Below are 18,068 nucleotides of genomic sequence, written 5' to 3' on the forward strand. Positions count from 1 at the left end.
CATCCAACTTTTATTTGTTAATATATTTAAAAGTTCATATATTTTTACAACTTTTTAATTTTAATATTGAATAATGAATTAGAATATTTTAAAAAAATGTAAATTTATTTATTTTATAATTTTTAATTACAATATTTAATAATTATTTAGATTACTTTTTCAAATGTCAACACTAGCATAGCACCTTATAAGTTTTCAGCTAGTCCTTTCTGTAGTGTAGATAAAACAAAAACTAACATGTAAAATAAAATCGTAAAATATCACATTGTAAAATCTGGGTATTCAAACACACAATGTAATCTTCATATTCTTGCCTCTAACAAATTTATTTATTTTCTTAATGTTATTTCCTCAACTCAACCTAAATATCACTCATTCACTTGAGGTTGGGGCATCATCCACTTCACATCATTTTTTTGTTATTGATATCAATTAGGTTAATCGATGTTATGAATTCTGTTTCTTGCCTATTGCCTAATGTGATCAATATGTTTTTTGTCAATAGTTTTTTTTTACCAATTAATAAATGTTTTCTTGATCAACTTTGATAGAACTACTTTTCATCTTATAATAATCAGATTTTGAGATTATTTTTTATCAATGGAAGGAAAAGTTTCTCAAATTTGTTTTTTCAATATTAATCAAGATTTTCCCGTTAATACTAACAAAATTATTTTTTGAGGGAGTTTTTTAGACATATTATTCTTAGTTTTTTAAAAAACAACATCTGTTTTATTAAGAAAAGAATTATACGGATAATTAAAATTAAGGGATCAAAATTAAATAAAAAAAAAATTAAGAACCAAAGTTATGCATAATTAAAAATGAAGGAAGTAAAATTTGGTAAAGAAAATCAAATATATAATTCAAAAACAAAAATTGTGGATTGGTAATAGTTATACCAATGTACTTATTGGAGTTCTTTCATACGTGGATGAAAGTTACATTAAATTTGTTGGTTACACCAATTCTCTAGTACAACAATCAGGAACATATAAAGCCTTTAGTGTGAAGTTTTACGTCAAGGAGTATTACAGTGTAGGGAGTAGAAAACCATACAAATGCATTAACTGAGATTTCACAACAAAATCAATGTGGTGGAATCTTTGAAAAAATACATTAATGTGAACTACGTATCTCAATTCACATAAATTTGTAGGAAAATAAACTAATTGGGTAGTAAGCTAAATGACATAATTTTAAGAAAAGAATGAAGCAACTATAGTTAAGGTGTATTTTGGATGGAGTTAGAACAAATAGTGAAGCCTTCTAATTCAATTAGCATGGTGACACAGTGTTCCCTAGCTACACAGCCATGATTTTCTGACGCTTGTTGGACTCTTGACCAATGATTTCCCTCTGTGCATCCAACGCACTTTTCTTAACCCCGCTCTCAACCACATCCTTCTTCTCTTCCGTAATGTTGTTCATCACTTTCGGAACATGCACCTTTTCAAGCTCATGCAGCACATTGTGTATGTCAAAAACAAGGCGTTGAGCAAGGGTGCGTGAAAACTCAGCCCTTATGACCACACGGAGTACATTTATGTGCTGAGCAGCAGGTGGCATAGGATAGGCTGGAACAATCCAACCATGGCGCCGCAGCATCTCTGATATCTTGTACTCATCGTACTGTCTTCGGTCTTTCAGAGAAAATGCCACCACAGGAACACCATTGTCTTTTGAAACTATGTTAAAGCGTCCACTCTTCTCCAAATTTTCTTTCACCACCTTTGCATTTTCTCTGCACTTCTCCATTATGCTTCGGTAACCCTGCAAAGTCCAATAACAAGGTAAGGGAATTGTGGTAACATGATAGAATTGAGGAGGGGCATAAACTATAATTGAAATATTGAACTATATATAAGAGCTGACCTCTTGGCCAAGACGAATCAGCTGATAATATTGAGCAATGATCTGACTAGAACCTGAAAGTGAAGATGAGAAGGTAAGTATATGGTATGATTATGTAATGAAGGTGTGGAAGGAATAGACATGGTTTGAAGAGAAAGACCTTTAGAGAAATTGAGGGTGAAGGTGGGTTGGTGAGCTCCAAGGTAATTGATATGGAAGATAAGGTCTTGGGGCAACTCCTCCTTGTTCCTCCAAATAACCCAACCAATACCAGCATAAACAAGCCCATACTTGTGTCCACTCACGTTTATGCTCTTCACCAATTCCAGTCTGAAATCCCATTCAAGCTCTGGATAAAGGAAAGGAGCAACGAAACCACCACTAGCAGCATCCACATGAATACCTGTTTCCCATCTGTAATATCACAACACAACTTTACCAAATCAGTAACACTTTTATTTGGAAACCAGAGGTACATAGTGGAACATTACTTACCCAGTTTGCTTATTCTTTTGTAGCAGCAAGTCGTTTAAGAGTTTCACATCTTCAAACTCTCCATTGTAAGTTGAACCCAAGATGGCAGCCACACAAATAGTGTTCTCATCAACCAGCTCAACAGCTTTGGCAGGGTCCATCACGTAGTAGCCTTCTCTCACCTCCACTTCCCTCAACTCCACTTCAAAATACCTGGCAAATTTCTCCCAACATACTTGCACATTGGAACCAGTAACCAAATTAGGCTTATCATAAGGCTTGCCCTCTGCCTTGCGCCTGTTCATCCACTTCTTCTTGAATGCAAGTCCTGCTAGCATTATGGCCTCTGATGATCCCACAGTTCCTGCTCCAACAGCATTCTCATTTTCTCCAAGTTCAGCATGGAACAAACGTGCTATCATGTTCACACACCGGTTCTGTTTTCAACACCAGAGAAAGAAAAAATTTAGTCACTGGTCAAAAACCAAAAAATATCTTCTCCAAAGTATGAAGATTGAACAGGAAATATTGATTGTTGTTAGCAGTAAAAGATGAGAAAGTACATGAAGGTCAGTGGTTGCAGGATACTCATCCATGTCTACATAGTTCTTGTTGATAGATTCCATGATGAGCTTGTTGCACTCTTCCTCCATGGAAGTGGTGACAAAGGAAGCCAAGTTAAGCTTTGGAATAGCATCAAGCTGCAACTCGTCGTGTATGTTTTGGTAAGCAGCATCTTTAGGCATGGAGTTCTCGGGCATGCTGAACCTGCATCAAAATTGTGATATTGAATGCACATAATAGATGGAAAAGAGCATGATAAGAAGGAGAAAAGTGAGAAGGAAAATGTGTATACCTGGGAAGAGAGTCTCCGTCATAAGAAGAGGCGAAGTTGGAATGAAGAAAGAGATCAGATTCAGAAGAAGGTTTTGGAAAAACCATGGTGAAGATGATGGTGGTGTGAGACAGCAAAGAGAGAATATTTGAATGTTGGATGAGGAGGGTTGAAGAGGCAAGTAGTGGTATTTATACTTGAAAATTAATGGTAGATAGGTGAGAACTTAGAAGGGTAGAATCCTTCTTAGGCTTTGGAATTTTCTCTGCAGACTTTCAACTGCATTCATAACTTTCCCTTTTTGTCTTAATATTTTAATTTTCTACAAAAGTTGACTAATTTTATTTTATCACGCCTTACAGCAAAGACATTTTCAAACACAACCAACTATTTTTATATGATTATAACTTTATTCAAAATAAAGTAAAAAAATTTATAGACCATATTTTAATTTAATATTTTTTTCTTTAACATGTTTTATTCTTTTGGAAGATCATTTAAATTAAAATGCAAAGAGAAGAGATTTTATCAAAAAAAAAATATCGTATTCTCATATAAAATCTCTATATAACTAAAATATTTATCAGATTTTGAATTTATATTAAAATGAGTCTACTTCTAACTTAATCCTAGACGCGTTTGATTTTAACAAATAGTATATTGATATATATTTCAAATATTTGCACATTTGGATGAACTAATTAATAGTTATTATAATGATAGGATGATTTTTTATATATTTATTTATTAGTCATCTCATAAATAATATCCTATATTATTAATTATTCTAAACCTTAAATAATAATATAACGCAAAAACAACTATATAAATAAATAGGATCTAACTAAGAAAAACAACTTATATCATTAATTGATTTTTTTAAAATAAAATAATCAAGAAGAAAATAATGAAATAGAAACTAATTTTTAAAAACAAAAAATAATATACATTAGATATCCTTTTAGAAAATAAAAAAATTAATTTTTATTTCATAATTTTCTTATATCAGTCCTATCTAACTTAACAAATAATTTATTATTAAAAAATAGTAATAAATGAAAAAATTAAAATAAACATATAAAATGTATGAGAACAAATGAAAAAAAAATAAGACTAAAGCAAAATTTACAAAATTATTAGAGACTAAAAGTTTATATTTAGAAAAGAATATTATGAATACTTAGTAACCAAATTAAATTTAAAATCTGTATCGAGAACTAAAACGGAAGAAAAATGTTAAAAACATTAACATGCAAATTTATTAAGGATCAAAAAGTTATTTAATATTAACTTCTTTCATACGTTGAAATTAATTTATACGCTTTATTTTTTATATTCTTATATTTGTTTTTAGTTCAGGTATAGAACTTGATTTTAATTTATAAAGAAAATATTTCATTATCTTACAAAAACTTACAAAAGAAATGAGTTAAAATTGATTCTAAATTTTGCAGTTATAATAAACTATGGTCTTTGGAAAAAGCAAACAAAGAAACAATAGATGCCCATGGATTTAATGCGCCAGCAGTAATTAAAGTGTGTCATTTGGACATGTATTTATTTTTAAACCATATTTAAATACATTTTTATTTAATCAAATAATAAAAGAGAATTTTCATTTGCATGATCAAGTTCAGTTGAGATGTGGTGAAGAAGATGAAGTTTCTCCCTAGCTCATGGTTTTGTTGCAAACTAGGAGCAGCATGTTCAGAAACCTCTGACAACAATTAATATGTAATTAATTATCATATACCACATTAATGCTCTACTTTAAGATCCAAATAATAATAAAAAAGAATAAACACTTTTCATAAAACAAATAAGCCTCATAAATCTTTTAACTTTTCCTTAATTCTTCTCTAGAAAATACTTAAAATCCCCCATAAAAATTCATAATAAAAATCATTTAATAACACTTAAATGGATCAATTATGATAAAATTAAATTTAAAACATGGATTTACTAATTTATCTTCGGATGACGAATGTGTTATTTTTTCCTATTTTACTTAATTACGCAATTCTTTTTCACTCTTATTATATGTTCCTCGTTCAAAAACACAAGCATGAAGTTGGTTACGTTTCTGCCCTGACAAAAAGGAACAGGTGCATGAAAAACAGAACAACGACCTGAATAAGAAAAAAAAGTCTTTGAAAAAAAGTCTTTGGAAAAAAGTCAGAAGTCAGAAAGAAACCCTTCATCTAGTTCAAAACATTGAACTATTAGAGAACATGTTATTTTTAGATATAATAATTATTATTATTATCTGTTAATGTTAATATTAATAGTTAAATTGATATGAAATTATTATTTTAATTAAATTTTAAGTATCTAAAAATTTAGATTTTTTAATTGAATTTCTATTATAAAATTTTATTATATTGACTATTTTAAATATTTCTTATTTTCATCTAATTGTTTATGTTTGATTTTGTTCTTTTGTCAATGAGATTATTTGACTATTTGGAGAACAAATAAACGAGTTAACAGGTGAATTGAAGGTGATTAAGGAGAAAAAAATATTTAAATTTAGCAGTAAGTTGAAGACGGAAAAACATATTTATAATTGTAAAAAGCAAACATCAAATTTATGAAGTATTTAAAACTTAAATAAACTTAAGTTATTTTTTAATATTTTCTTAATCTTACCTTTACTTGAACAATATCATGTTATTTTTCATTAACAAAACTCATAGTTAATGTTCAAAACATGTTAGATGTATCTCTTTGAGTTAATATTCTCTTCATGAATAATTATATTTATTTGTTCAACACTTACTTCAAATAATTTATGAAAATATTAGTCATCAACATTGAAGTTATAAAGATAAAACATCACTATAATTGTAATTTACAATTACATTATTTTTAACATCAAATAATATTCAACTAAACCATACATATATAATTGTTGCATAAATATAGAAAAGGCAACAGTTTTACAATTGATTGATAAAGAAAAAATTTATGAAAATTTGTGTATCATGTGATAGTGTGATTGATTAAATTTTTTTAAATAATAAAATATAAGATTAAAATTTTGTCACTATCATAAAATTAATTAAAAATTATTATTAATCATAACTAAATTAGATTTTGAAAATATAATAAAAATAATTTTAGTAATATATTATTAACCACAAACCTCAAACTAATTATTTAAAAACATTATTCTTGCATATAAACTATCATCCAAACAAACTAAAAAGGTGAAAAAATAATACATAGCTGGTTCCAAATCTCTTCTAACTCGTCACCACTTGTACTATCATAAAGAGTCACATTTGTGAACACCGAAACCAATTTGTAACCATTGAACAATCCATCATCAAAACCGTAACCATCAACAATTGCAGAAGAGAATCAATTATCTACTTACATAATCGATTATGATTAATTAATCACAACCATAATCAATTATAGTTCATAATACAAAACCACATAATTGATTATCTACATATTGGGTCTAGAAAACTATTGAGAGGATTGGTCTTCTCCCTTCTTGTCAGTCGGTTGTGCTACTCTTCAACCTTCTTCCTTGCTCGTCTTCGCTCAAGTCAGCAAAAGGGTTCGACACTCAGTTGTCAGAGTACTGTAGATAATCTCCTACCTGTGTTTTTGGAATATGCTCTATTTATATTACATGTGATGGACTTTCCTTATTGAATCATGTTAAGGAGTTAGACCGTGTTTATGGTTGCATTACCTAACTTCTAAACGCGGATTAGCTTTGCTGACATTGGTTGAACGTAATAAGACTTATACTATCGGTAGGCCTACTGAGAGTGGACCTTAAGTCAATTGGTCCAATGGTAAGACCAAGGCATGTCGTTGGTCATTTGATCCATACCAATACATAATCCACTAAAAATTAATTATGGGTGATGAAAAATCGATTATGTTGTTTTCTTACCACGTCAAAACTCATTTTAGTGGCGTACATTCTTATTCTCAAGCCTAATTTAGAACAATTACAATCTTGCATTTATACTGTTAAGAAATTAAAATCATTTGTACTTAAATTATAAATATGAATACAAAACTTGAAAAGTGAGACCTCGAACTACTTAGAAGTAAACATCTTCATTATTCTTGTTATCTTTTCTTAATACTCTAGACATTACCTTCATATATTAGTAAAATTAATCTCTTAACCTCTTCCATTCAAACATATGAGAGCAAAATGTTATATAAAAAATTGAAATATTTATTATAAATGTAAAATAGAATTTAAGTATTTTAAATTTTTATATTTCATGTCTATAAATTCAATAGTTTAATGTTATTTAAAGTCGAAAATAAAAGGATTTTAAACATAACTTATCAACTCTAAAATGAATAATACTTTACTTTAAATATATTATTTCAATAAACTTGAAGGCAGAATATAATAATAACGAAATTTGAAGTTGTAAAACAAATAATATCATCAAATACATAATTGATTATAAAGATGCTATCTGGACATTCTTAAAGTTGAAACATTTTAAAATTTAAACAGGATAACATATTATATATATATATATATATTAAAAAGTATTTATTTATTATAAAATTATTTTATGTACTGGGATGACCGGTCGGTCTGTTGACCCGGTCAAACTACGCAACCAGTTCCCACCTCAAGGTACGAGGTCGACCATGTGGCATATGTGGCCGACCGACACAAGATGCTCAAGTCAAAGGTTGACCCGATTAGCAAAGGCTAACCCATGGTTAGGAAACGACCTAATCCAACCCTAATCGCTAAACAACCCCCTAATCCGGCCCAACAGCAAGGGCCCATCAAGGTAATATAAATATCACGCATTCCAAGGAAGAAGGTACGTCATTATCTACAGTATTCTAACCAACCGAGTACGATACCCCACTGACTTGAGCGTTAGAGTGCCATCTACAGGTACCTCACCAGTCTGAGGAGCCGTTCGACGAAGAAGTTGGAAGGAGGAGTGTGACACAGCCGACTGAGTGGCATATGAAGACAATAGTTCTCCCAGTCCCCAAACTAGTTCGAGAACAATTGGTGCCCACCGTGGGGCCGAGGAGAGCCAGAAGAAGCCATATCAGTAGATGATATTGACCCGCAGCATGGCAAGCATGACCGAGGCAAATCAAACGGCAATGATGATGGCCCTTCAGAAGGAGCTAGTAGAGATGAAGAAGGCGCATGAGGAGGCCGCTAAGAAGAACAAGGAGGAAATCAAAAACCTCCAAGAAGAAAATAAACGAATGAAGAAGTTGGTCGAAGGGGTGTCGTCCCTCGCCATGACCAACCAGCCCGGCAAGTCTTATGCCACCGGCGCCGGCCTCCAGGCCGAGAAAGAGAAGAAACACGACTTCACTCTGAAGATGGATGGGGAATCCCATCCTAGTAAAACGGCCAACACTACCGGCATGGAGGGCCCGGATCGGCGCCATCCCTTTACTGACCGCGTCATGGATACCCCCCTGCCTGACAAATGGAAAGGCTTCAACAGGAATCGGTATGATGGGACGACCGAACCCGACGAGCACGTGGACAGTACACAACACACATGAGCCTGTACACAATGGACGACACGGTCTTTTGCCGAGTCTTCCCCACCTCCCTAAAGGGAGGGGCTCTGAGTTGGTTCACCAAACTCCCCGCAAATTCGATAGATCGTTTCAAGACCCTGATAGCAAAATTTGACGTCCAGTTTGCAACAAGCCGCCCCCACCACCTAACATCCATAGCACTAGTCGGCATTCGCCAAGAGAAGGGAGAATCCCTGAGAACGTTCATCGATCGGTTCAGCAAAACCGCTATGAGCATTCGCAACCTTAGTCCCGAGGTGGCAATGCACCACATGCTGACCGCCCTGAGACCCGGTCCGTTCGCCGATAGCCTGTGTATGCAGCCCGCAACCAACCTCGATGACCTTAGACGCCGAGCGGCAAAATTCATGCAACTAGAAGAACTCCGCGAATTCAGGAACAACGCCCGGGCCGAGGCAAGTGGAGAAAAGAAGGAGGACAAGGAACAACAAGGAAGGTCACGGACTGGCCGGGACCAGAAAAGGGACAACCGAGGACCCCGCTTCTCCCGCTACACACCTCTGAACGCTGATAGGAGCAAAATTTTGCAAGAGGCCCTAAGTGCCGAGTTGATACCACCACCCCGGAGGGCCTTGAGTCCAGAAAACGCCGATCGCAGTAAAAGGTGCCGGTACCACAAGAATACCGGACACTCCATCGAGGAATGCCAAGCCCTGAAAGACAAAATAGAAGAACTCATTCAGGTCGGACACCTCAGACGCTTTGTGCATAGTACCCGTGAAACGCGTCGTTCCCCATGCAAAGAGCAAACGCCTAGGAGAAGAGATCGAACCCTCCCGGGCTCACGAGAGGGTGATAGGCGTGGAGACCGACGAGGACGAAGAGACGACCCCCCACGAGCCGACACTCGTAGGGGTCGAGAGGTAATCAACACCATAGCCAGAGGGTTCGCTGGGAGAGGCAGCTCCAACAGCGCACCAAAAAACACTTGCGGGCCATCCACCAAGTAAACCTCGTCTCTGCCCGGCCGAGGATGTCTCCGATTACGTTCACAGATGAAGATTTCAAGGGGATAGACCCCACACATGACGACCCCATGGTGATATCGGTGGATATCGACAACTTCACAATCAAGAAAACCCTCGTGGACCAAGGAAGTTCGGTCGACATATTATACTGGAAGACCTTGAAAGCCATGAGAATCCCGGAAGAGGAAATGATGTCATACAACGACCACGTGGTCGGTTTATCTAGAAAACACGTAGGCACGAAGGGTTACATAGAACTGTACACAACGTTCGGCCTTAAAGGGACAAGCAAAACCCTTAAATCAGATACCTGATCATAAACGCCAACACGTCCTACAACATCCTCCTCGGCCGATCATCCCATTACATTTTATAAAAACAAATTAAGAATGGATTACTCAAATATGAAATGTCTAATTTTTTATTTGGTCTTTGGTCCCAATTCTATAACCTAATTATTGTTCCATCCTGAAACCCGCACGCGAGTCTATGAAGGTGGTGACATGTCAGAAAAGGTGGCTGCAAACAACAAATCACTAACTACTCACATTTTTTGTTCTTTTAATAATCTATATATGGACTAAGTCACCATATGAAACGCGTTGTTAACAAAGATTAAATTCTATTTCAAATTTTAGTCAAATTCATTTTAATCAAATTGACTCAGTATTTATTTTTCCACACATTTCAGATAGTCATTTTAAAATTTAATGTTTTCCTCATGATTTTAATTTTACTAAGAGTTTTTAATATGTTAAGAAATAATTATATTTATAAATATGTTTGATTTTAATCCCTAAATGATGTAATACTTAGGCAAATGCATAATATGACAAGTTTATTGAAATTGAAATTTTTTATTTTCTATGAGATACTGTAGTTCACGAATAAAAAATATTTTTTTATAGTAATTAACTTAAAATTATAGTAAAGGTTTGGATGGATTAAAAGTGTAAAAACTTGAAAAAAGGTTATGTATCGAAAATGTAAAACAAAACTGTTAATAACAAATCACTATATAAGATGGTTTTGTTAATTTTTTACAACAATTATGTTCAAGTCACATCAATAATAGTTTTTATATTGTTCTAAATTTTATATTGAAACGCGTATTAGAATGTGCCACTATGGAATCATAATTGAGAATAAAAAGTTGAGCAGAAGAAGGTGAAAAGATCAACATTCAACAACCTCACGTTTTGACTCATTTGGTTTCATTAATGAATATATATTGGTTAATGTATCCAAGAACAAGGTTTGGGTGGAAAATGAAACACCACACCACACAACTTCAATGGAAACATTCTTCAGTTTTTCATTGAAACTAACGTTTTGTTTTAAGAATGAACATGTTGAATTTCTGTCTTTTCAATAAAATTATATTAAAATCTCATAAAGAGAGCTTTAATCCTTTTACATAATGTTTAATCTAATTTGTTTATATTTTTTTTCTTAATGTAAAAGTGGATCGAGCAAATAATTAAGATTTTAAGAAAAGCAAATTTTAGAAACCATCTATTTAGAAAAACCAGCTATTTAAGGCCACAATACTTCTATACTTCTTCTCTTTTTTATTTCAAAATTTGAAATCTAAGAACATATAGTTCAAGAAATATTAACTACTGAAAATATCATTTTTAAGTTAAAATATAAGTTTATCAAATAATTAAAATTCTTATTTTTAAGCTTAGCTTTATAAACTTAAAATCAGGTAAACTAATATGAATTAATCAAATTTGAATCATGTTCAACCCCAAGAAAGTAAATGGTACTAAACCTTTTATTTATACTTGCAAGATACTTTATTTTTCACGGTAACTTAATCTAATTCTGACCTCTTAATTTAAAGAAACTACACCTTTAACACGAGAGAGGTATACACGGAAAATAATTTTATAGAGTTATTAGTTTGTTTTTTATATTAATATTAATATTTCTTAAAAAAAATTGAAAACTATAATAAGAATTACTCGTTTTATTTCATTTAAATAACACGATAGAAAATAAGATTACATAATACATAAATTAAGATCAATAACCATAAAAAAAAATGCATGAAAAACAATGTTAAAAATGTTTCAATGGTGTTTGTTAATCTTTGAAATCAATACCTTCTGTAGACAAATTATTGCAACATTGATCTTTCAGTCAATTCAACTACAAATGTCATCTTCCGTGTCATTCTCATAAATATAATAAAATCGAATAAAATCGAATGGAATCATTTAAAACAATATTAATCTATCATATGATATATAAAAAACAATATAAAACAACACATGAATTATGATAATGATATATCCTAAAATATTATAAAAAACATATATGAAGTGCAATTTGTTTTTGGTCAGCATATATAATGCTTATCAAATAAGATTAGTAACCTTCATTTTCTTATACTAATGTAGAAGATATATTTTAGAAGAAAATATTAGTTTTTAAAGCTATTTTATAATTTCTGTAAATTTTATATTTGTTTTCCTTATTGATTTTTATTGAATTTAATGAAAAAAAATACTTTTAAGATATTAATAATGAAAAATAATTTGATATATCAATAATAAAAAATTCAGCTAAATTGTTTCTATTAATCTGTTGATTACATTCAAATTATTAAGGACTCCAATAATAGTTAATGAAATATTAACTAAATTATGTAACAATCAATTCGATGAGATAGATAAATTAAATTAACTTTGAAATTAAAATTTCTAGAAATGTATTATTCTTTATATTTTAAAATTTTACCGCTAAAAAATATCCAATAAAGCTAAAATTAACTAATTGATTGATTTATAATGATTGTATTTATGCACTTTTTCATATTCTCACAAAAACTAACGGTAGATTAGATGTATTTAATTTCTTGTATAATGAATCTTAACTAGTTCGATACAGGTGCACATTTCTTCGGAGAAAATAATTAAATAAAGTATAATAAATAAATTATATAATATGAAAATATAAAACAATTAATTAAATTCCTATAATTAATAATGCGAGAATATAATTTTTTAAGAAATATAATGAATAAAAACTTTAATATATGATACACTAAAAATAACTTAATGTTATAAATTATAGTTAAGAAATAATCATTCCAAGTCACGAGAAACAATGAGACTTCTATAATAACTATTTAAATCATCAGGATATGAGAAATTTTTTGTGCACTTACATCATTAAAAGCGCAACATACAAATTTTGTGTCTATATACAAAGATAAAGATAGTCACGAATAACTTCTCATATGATATTTGGATGGTCCGTGAAAAGTGAGATGGAACGAGTTGAGTTGTCAAGGTTATATGAACTGAAATTAGTAACTTGTTTGTCATAAATTAACTTGAAGGGCTAACCCACCATTTTTCAATTTTTATTTTTATTTTTTTTTTGTTTTTGGATCTATTTAGTTGGTTGTAGTTATTAATATAACTTTTTGGAAAATAAGAATATAGGAAAGAGTATCAAGATTGAATCAAACTTTAATATTCTAATCAAAGAAGGTTTAATGACTACACAAATAAAGTAAATACCAACCATACTTGATCATATGATGTATAAAGAAATTAATGTAAATAAAGTTTTATATAAAACATTGACCACCACCAATTTTAATTCCAAAAGCATGAGATTCCTCTTTAAAAATGTCGAAACTAAAGAAAGGCGGGATAACGGTCTAACCCACTTCACCTCGTCCTTAGCCCACCGGATTTGCTAGTTAGATGGGTTAGGCTAATATGAACTTACAAATTCAAAAGTTTGACCCACCCTGCCTATATGAGACAGGCTGGCGAGCAGGCCCATTAGGCCTGACCTACTTTACCATCCTTATATGATATAAAGATGAGGTTGAGATTTATTTATTATCTATAATGAAATATATCAATAAAAGAAATTATCTTATCTTCAATTTAATTGGTAATAATTAATTGAAATTAAAATCGTTATTTAAAATAACAACCACATAACCCGGTTAAAACTTAGACATTTTAATAATACATTATTGGAAAACAAAATAAGTAAGATATAATGGATTAAATGATTAAATTGTTCCAATTATGTTTCAAGAAACATCCCAAAACAAAATAATTGATTAAGCTTCTTTAAAAATGTTTCTATAAATTGTTTACGAGGTTGTCTAAGAAAAATATTAATTATTTTCAATACTACTCATTTCATACATCCAATAAACTCTTAAGCTTAAAACTTTTTGTGTTCATAACTTTTAAGAAAAGTTCTAAATCAAGGTATATGTGATGAAGTTGCTCTCTTATTTTGTGTTTTGAATTTCAAAAATCAATCACAAATAAGTGATACTATTCCGATTACTTTAGGCATTCTTTAATATGTCTTGTAAGGCATATTTTTTAAAGTACTGTTCTACATATTAGTAATCTCTTAAGGGTTTCTGAAGGGATTTTAGATTCATATCTTACTTGATTATATTTGTTATATGTGCAATGTGGTTGTTATATGAGACTTGTAAGATAATAAAAAAAAATCAATCTAAAGTTAAGCTGAACCATGCTGGATGTAGAATCAATTTGATTCGAATATATAAGTCTAAAATTATCTTATTGCACTTTCTTTTTCTTTCTCTTATCTTTAGTATTTATTGTTTGTTTTATTTTTTTTTTCAAAACCCCCATCTTTTAATTTAATTGTTTCAAGATTTTTTTTTCAAAATTTGTTAATAAATAAATCTTGATATTGTACAATTTTATTTTGTTTACAATCAAATTGATTAGTGAAACCTTAATAGTTCTTAAAGAAGAATAAAATGTAGCTCATGTTGAGTAAATATATAGAAATCAAGTTTCTCTTTGCGAAAAACTTCTTACAAATTGTTAACTAGTAGATGATTCTCCTCGGATTGTTTATTCTATATCTTCTTTCAAAAATCTTTCAAAGCATTTTGAAGCTTTACTCAATCCTCTTGCTAAGTTAATATGATATTTTCACTTGTATCAAAATTAACCTCATAAGGTTAATTCTTTGAGGAACTAAAGAAAAATACCGAACATTGTTATTAATAATGAATGACAAGTATTACAGTCAAAATATGTTAACAACAAGTTATAAAAAAATTACCTCTATTCAAAAGTGAAAAGTTCAACAATTGAAAACAACACATGATAGTATTATTTAAGTTTTGACATATAAATATGACATCCAAATTACATTGACCTTTAATATAATGATTTTTCATTTTATTATTAATTTAAATTATTTTAAGTGTGTATTTTTTACTTAATTGATAATGAATTTATATATATATATATATATATATATATTATATAAAGAATGGATACAAATGATGGTAACATTATTAAATACACAAAATATAGCATATTAAAGAAACAAATTATTATTAGATGCAAAAATTATATAGTTATTCGACATAAAACAATAAGATTATTTGTCATAAGAGATATATCCTAAAACATATTGGCAATATTTTCATAATTACAACTAAAAAAATATATCTAATAAGAATAAAACATTTGTCTCTCTAAAAAGTCAACAAAAGATAAGTTAAAATTCCTATTGATAACGAGTCCACTACATCATCACTCAAACTCTAATCAATATATTAATCCTTAATAATTGTAGTGTAGCCAGTTTGACCATTAGACAATTGAGATAAGTGTCCATAATAAGAAGAGGCATACAAACTACACCAACCATTACTTATTCTCCATAATAGATGATAAAGCAGGGAGTTCATAGTGAACTAGAACAAGATGGTGTTTCTTCTAAGGTAGATTGAAAAAGTCTATTATAAAAGAAATTTCATAATCAATAAATGGGTTAGGAACTAATTGATCTTGATACAGATATAAAAAAATTATCAAAAGAACCATTAAATCCAATTTATCATCCTCTATAGGTGGAAGATGTGATACATAATTAACTCTAATGTATCTGAGATGTGCTAGTGAAGCCAATGAGGTATGGACATTAATAGTAGTAATAGACATAAATATATACGAAGATAAAAGGTAATAGTAAATATGTATTAAGTTCAAAGATGAAATCATATACTCATTCTCCAAATGGATTATTGATGATTTTTCTTTACGACAAGTATACCGATGAACATATATTTATTCATACTTAATAGCTTTAATCATAAATTATTGGACTATAATAATAAATAAATTCATTGTTTTAAATAATATTCATATAATTGGGTTTATTTAAGCCTTAATTATTATTTTTGTTAATTTTATGTTTTTAAAGTAGATGGTTAGAAGGAAGTGTCTCCCTTTGTGAATGAGCCAAATATCCAAAAGTCTAAGTTGTTTCTTTGAATCAAAACAAAAAAACAAAATCTGAGGAGAAGAAGGAGGAAATAAAAGCCACAATATCTAAGAAACCGAATTTGAACCAAATATTCTACAAAATACAAGAATTATAGAAAATTGGAAACGGTTAAAAAATCTAAACTACAATATTTTTCCAAGATCCTTTGAGTAGAAAAATCTATAAAAGGACACCAACATCAAGTAGTAAGAGGGGAGCTTCATAGGGTTTTCTTAGTTTCTTTTCTTCTTTGTAATTCTTTTGCTTTATTTCCGCATGGAAGGCTAAATCTTTTTGGTTGGTTCTTTAATACTTCCCCATTGAGTTTTGAAGTTTTGATCAATAAAAGTTATATTTTTTTATTTCTCTATAGCAGTTGTTTTAATATTCTAATCTTCTTGAAAGATGGTTTTTGTGAGATGTTGTACTTGAACGCATGATTGAGAATCTTCTTTATCTTAAACTTTGGTTTCTTAGTTAATTCTCACCATTATATTAACATCTCTTTAATATTAGACAAGTCTACATTGGAATTATTTTAATTTGACACCAAAACGACAACTATCAAATTTGGTGTCGTTGCCGAAAAATCCAATTTGAATTTGGTTATTAGGTCTTTTTTATCGGCATAATTTTTTTATTTTCCTAATTTTATTTTCTGCATATTTAACTAGTGTTTTCTTCTTATTAGTTTTTATTTATTTAGTATAGCCTAAAAAAACTTAAAAAATAAACTAAAAGATAAAAAAAATCTAATATTCAGGATACTATTTTCTTATTTTATTTTATCTCCTTATATCTCTTATCTTTATCTTTTGATTTGTTTTTATTTTATTTTATCTCCTATCTTTATCTTGTTTTGAGTTGTTTTTATTTTATTTCTTTATATCTTTATATATTTTACCTTAATCTTATTTTGATTTCCTTTATTTAATATCTTTTTTTGTTTTTTTAGTTATTATTATTTTTTTGCCATTCTTTATTTATCTATTTATTGTTTCTATTTTTATTTTCTATATTTTTTTTGCATTTTTTCTCTAATTTTTGTTTAAGTATTAAGTGTAGCATTTGCATTAGTTTTATATAAAGGATTTTGCATTTAGGGTAGACACTTCAATTGCTACTCTTTGATTTTTTTTATTGAAAGCAATTCAGGGAAAATTTTGGATAGGAAAGACTTGGTTTTTAAGTTTGTCCATATGTGACTCACCTCTCTTTCATGGAATTGGCTTGGGTTGTTTCTTAAAAAAAAGATTTTTCTTTGAGGAGTCTAATAGGTATTAGTGTCCATTCATATTAGGGATTTCATTGGTGCATGACTAGGTCAAATTCATTACATTCATACTTCTCTTGAAAGACATGTCTAGTGATACAAAATCTTCTAGTTCATTGTCAACTGTTGTTGTAAATCCTAATTTTGAAATTATGGACGAACGAACCCTCAGAGAACTTGTTGCTCCAGATGTTTCCATCCAAACTATGTGTATCCAATACCCAAATCTGGATGTGCAATGTGAGCTTAAATATGGTTTGATATACTTGCTACCTAAAATTCATGGCCTTGCAGGTGAAGACCCACATAAACATCTTAAGGAGTTCCATATAGTGTGCACCACCATGAGGCCAGTCGGGGTCTCAGAGGAGTACATAAAGCTTAAAGTGTTATCTTTTCAATGAGAGCAAAAACATTCCTTCCCATAAGGAGTCTTAAAGGGAACGAAAAGGTAAACATGGGAAGAAATGTTTATTCTCTCATTGAAAAGGGAACACTTTAAGCTTGATGTGCTCCTTTGAGACCCCAACTGACCTCATGACGGTACACACTATATGGAACTCCTTAAGATGTTTATATGAGTCTTCACCTGCAAAGCCATGAAATTTAGGCAACAAGTGTATCAAACCTGATTTAAGCTCACATTGCACATCCAAATTTGGGTATTGGATACACATAGTTTGGATGGAAACATTTGGAGAACAAGTTCTGCCCACCACCAACTCATCACTTAAGCATTCAACCCAACGTTTGAGCGTCCCAGATATCAAATATCGCT

General features: G+C 30.4%; 1 protein-coding gene across 1 annotated transcript; it reads right to left on the minus strand.

Moving 5' to 3' along the window:
* Window positions 1–1,062: 1,062 nt before the first annotated feature.
* Window positions 1,063–3,322, minus strand: LOC137811659 (glutamate decarboxylase 1). Its single transcript, XM_068613470.2, has 6 exons — window positions 3,185–3,322; window positions 2,892–3,096; window positions 2,350–2,765; window positions 2,015–2,268; window positions 1,876–1,928; window positions 1,063–1,773 (listed from the first exon to the last, which is right to left on the minus strand). Exons 1-6 carry the CDS (start codon window positions 3,268–3,270, stop codon window positions 1,306–1,308), a joined length of 1,482 nt encoding a protein of 493 aa, XP_068469571.1. The 5' UTR covers window positions 3,271–3,322; the 3' UTR covers window positions 1,063–1,305.
* Between the last annotated feature and the right edge of the window lie 14,746 nt (window positions 3,323–18,068).

Source organism: Phaseolus vulgaris, chromosome 2 (assembly GCF_051622355.1).
Source record: "Phaseolus vulgaris cultivar YP4 chromosome 2, ASM5162235v1, whole genome shotgun sequence".
Lineage (NCBI taxonomy): Eukaryota > Viridiplantae > Streptophyta > Magnoliopsida > Fabales > Fabaceae > Phaseolus > Phaseolus vulgaris.